This window comes from Clarias gariepinus, chromosome 10 (genome assembly GCF_024256425.1).
Source record: "Clarias gariepinus isolate MV-2021 ecotype Netherlands chromosome 10, CGAR_prim_01v2, whole genome shotgun sequence".
Taxonomy (NCBI): Eukaryota; Metazoa; Chordata; class Actinopteri; order Siluriformes; family Clariidae; genus Clarias; species Clarias gariepinus.
Window position 1 is genome coordinate 17,100,140 of NC_071109.1, and position 4,442 is coordinate 17,104,581.

Here is a 4,442-nt window from a genome sequence, read left to right on the forward strand (position 1 = left end):
TACCCCATTGAAGCTTTCCAGTCCCTCAGACATCCTTCCTTATTTTTCAGCATCCATGCCTATCCATATACTCTCCAGATGTTCTACTGAGCAGTTCATCCTGGTCTGACTTCAGATCAATCCAACATTCTGTTTTAAAGCTGTTAGAGACATCAATTTAACACTCATAAATAACCCTGCACTATTTCATTGCCATGAATTTTGGCTGGAATCTTGTATTTTAATCATTACAATGGGAATTTAACTTTGAAATTTCTTAGTTGATTTTACAATTGGATTTATTAGATTTGCTTAGATGCACACACGCATCCATGCACACACATGATAATGTGAACTCAAGTAAGCAAAGGCATTCAGCCTTAATTCAGTTTTTATTTTGTCTGATACACTATCTGGCCAAAAAAGGTCACCACCTGCGTTTAAGTAAGCAAATAGTTAAGATCCTTTAATAATTACTGCAGTGATTAATATGTTTTAGCTGGAAAAAAAGTATTTATCCCTAACTGATGCACTAAGAAACTTCAGCTTCTTATGTCAGAAAGGTCAAATTATTGGCCTGCATCAAGCAGTAAACCAAGAAGTTTACTGAACCTACTTGAACTGTCCAAAAAATTATTAAAACCAGGAAGGACAGTGGTGGACCATCATATTCGAGTAAGGAACATGAATTTAGAATTATTGAAATCAGAGATCACTTAAACATTTGGTGATATGAAATACAGTAGTATTAAAAAAAAATACGGTAGACCTATAGACAGTAGATGGTAGGAAAATCACTCAAGGGGTAGGGAATAAACAACGGTGTAGCCATAACAAATTAACTTATTAAAAATTCTTCAGTTATTCTTCATTCTTGCTAGGCAGAATACAGAATAACATGTGGGGGCAGTATTATAATCTGGGGTTGTTTCTGTTGGTCAGATCTAGGTATGTGCTCAAAAATGAGGTCAGCTGACTACCTGAATATACTAAATGACCAGATATTTCCATAATTGTTTTTTTTTTTTATCTCTTGTGGCATCGAGATATTCCAAGATGATAATGATTAATGCTCCCTGAACCACAATCTGGGGAAGTAGGGGTATAATATGTGTGTGCATGTGTGCGTGGATCAGAGGGCAGCCTATGATGCAACAAGTAGATCCAAGTTATAATGCTTACATTAAATGAATTGTTTATGGCTTTTGTATGTATTATTTAATCGTTAGGGCTCTCCAAATTAGCCACTCCTGCATTGAACTAATATACTGCAGACACATTTGAAAAACAACCAGCTGGCTCAAATATATTTAACTATATTTTAAATTTCTTTCCCAACACTTTTGGGATTATATTATTTATTATGATAGTTTAAAATATAACTGGATCTACTTGTTGCATCATAGGCTGCCCTCTGATCCACACACATGCACACACATATTATACCCCTGCTTCCCCATATACTGTAGGAAACAATATGAAAATAAGGACAGCTGTCTGAAATTTCCAACAGGGCGAAAAAAAGGAAAGGGAAAAGAAGAGAAAAGGAAAAAAAAAAGGAAGGCATTAGAAAAGTTGATGAGCCAAATTTATATATTATTATAATTTTTTATTTAGCCCATCAGACTTAGGACACAAGACTGAGTAAATAAGCACAGGGAAAACATACAAGTTCCATGTACACCATCCTGAGGCAGAAATTGAACCCTCGACCCTGGAGGTGCAAGGCAACAGTGCTAACCACTAAGCCACCATGCTGCCCTGGTGTAAAAAAATCTTTTATTTAAATTGTCAAGCATTAAAAGCAAATTTGTCTGAAATACAACGTGAGATTTATATCTGGCAACCATGATGACAAACATGAATTTAACAAAGAAAAAAATGTTTCTCCAAGAAATTAAGATATGCTGAAAGGAATCCTATTGGCTCAACACAGCTGTGATGTCATCACAGAACCTTATAAGGGTGCTGTGCAAATAGCCCAGCAGACACATTCAATAGAGCTCATCCCACCAGAGGGACTGAGTTTGTTAAAGATCCAGCAAGTGAAAAGAAAGTATCTGAATGGATAAAAGAGAGTTAACAGAAAAAAATATATAAAATTAGAGGGAGAAATCTAAATTTATTTTTAAAAATAGCAGTTTTTTCTGATGGAAGGAGACGGAGTTGGACGTCTGTTTATAAAGGTTTGTCAATTACTAACCTTCTTTTTAGATTTGATTAATATACTTATTTTTATTTCTTTTTTCTTAATGTGTTGCCCTTCTCTCTCTCTCTCTCTCCCTCTCTCTCTCTCTCTCTCTCTCTCTCTGTGTCTCTCGTAGATTATGGGAAGCCAACAGCCCCCCGGCTCTCTGAACTATTCTGACATACTGAGCAACAAGACATCCTCCCCTATATATACTGAGCTACAAATTGTGTTGCTTGGCTTTTCGATGTCCATACTTGTCCTTGCTATTGTAATTGGTAACACGCTAGTGATTACAGCCATTGCCCGGTTCCAGAGGCTCCAAAATGTCACAAACTGCTTTATCATGTCACTAGCCTGTGCTGACCTGATAATGGGACTTGTGGTGGTACCTTTTGGAGCCATCTATATTATCTGCAACACATGGCACTTTGGAAGGTTCTGGTGTGAATTCTGGATAGCCACTGATGTGCTTTGTGTAACAGCTAGCATTGAGACTCTCTGTGTCATTGCTCTGGATCGTTACTTTGCCATCACCTCGCCATTCCGCTACCATTCTATTTTGACCAAATTCAAGGCTTGCATTGTTGTTCTAATTGTGTGGCTCATTGGTGGCCTAATCTCCTATCTGCCCATCCATTTGAAGTGGTGGACTTCCAACACTGAAGAGGCAATATACTGTATGAACAATACCCTTTGCTGTGAGTTTCACACCAACCGAAGCTATGCTATTATCTCTTCAATTATCTCATTTTACATTCCTCTTGTGATCATGGTGTTTGTCTATAGTCGTGTCTTTCAAGAGGCTAGAAAACAGCTGAAGAAAATTGTCAAGAATGAAGGCCGTTTCCACCAATGTAGAGGCCAGCAGGAATTCAGTCAAAGAGGAGTTGGCAGAGAAACTAGGGCTGTAAAAAAGTCTAGGTTCTGCCTGAAGGAACACAAGGCTCTGAAAACCCTTGGGATTATCATGGGCATCTTTATACTCTGTTGGCTTCCTTTCTTCGTCCTCAATGTGGTGGTGAGCGTTCATGAAGTGGACAACATTAAGATACTATTCAGAATATTGAACTGGATTGGGTATGCAAACTCAGCCTTCAACCCCCTAATCTACTGCAGGAGCCCGGAATTCCGGTATGTCTTTAGGCAGATATTGTGCATGAAAAGGAATCATTATCCCACCCCAAAGCCATACAGTGGATACAAATATAGTGGACAGAGCTGGCACAGTGAGCATCAAGGAAGAAGCAAGTATAGCTCAGAGGAAAGTGATCCGGGTGAAGGGGGCTCTGAAAAAAAAGAATGCAGAATTTTTTTGTAATTAAATTCACATTAGTGATTTTCTATCACTGGACAAATACACGAAGTATGAGGCATTTTTTCAAAACTTTGTCTTATCTACCTCACTTCAATTTTAATCCACTATTCACCAAAAGAAAATATATGAAAGCACCACAAACGAAATTGAAAAGGAGTTTTGTTTTAGATATAATGTCAACAAATGTAAAAAATTATTGACAATAATTAATTATTTAACAATAATTATTATTGAATTATTATATTTGTATAAATAATTTTGTTTTTTGGGGGTCAGCCATATTATTGTTATCAACTGGGTTAAAAGATTTATCAAATGCTTTCATTGGTCTTGGCTATTTTGCATCTTGTATATTTTTTTAAACAACTTTCATGTAAAGCAAAACAAGATGAAAGCTATTAAGTAGGACATTTAATAATACTTGCTTGGGTGCCTCTTTACCTGACTCTGTTTGTAGCATATTACTTTAATTTATCTTTTTATTTTACTACTAATTACTGTAATTCCACAGTGGTTTCTTATCCACATTAATTTGCACATACCATTTGAGTAATGCACTTTCTATTAATAGTACATCATACTATTAGTACAACAGTATAACAGGTCATTGTTTTACATGTCTAACACAAGTTGTATTTTCCAGTAACCAGCATGTCGCTATGTACTATTCTTCATACCATATATTTATATCAAGTTTTTGTGTTTTGTGCTTGTGTTTTAGCATTCAATGTAGACATGTAAGCATTGCTACCACAGTAGAAGACAGGAAAAGGTCTTTGTTCTCATTCCAACTTATGAAAGTCAGGTGAATTCCAGTTTCTTGAGCAACACAAGTCTTTGATTAGTGATCCAATGTCTGGTCTTTTTCTCTGTCTGTTGCTGCAGATGAAATGAAACAATTACTATGAGGTTGATGTACAGTATAAATAGATGATTTAATGAAATGTTAATTACTTG

At 36.2% G+C, this 4,442-nt stretch overlaps 1 protein-coding gene across 1 annotated transcript; it reads left to right on the forward strand.

Annotated features, from left to right (window-relative positions):
• Positions 1-2,129: 2,129 nt before the first annotated feature.
• adrb2a (adrenoceptor beta 2, surface a) lies at positions 2,130-3,488 on the forward strand. Its single transcript, XM_053505191.1, has 2 exons — positions 2,130-2,165; positions 2,304-3,488. Exons 1-2 carry the CDS (start codon positions 2,130-2,132, stop codon positions 3,486-3,488), a joined length of 1,221 nt encoding a protein of 406 aa, XP_053361166.1.
• Positions 3,489-4,442: the final 954 nt, after the last annotated feature.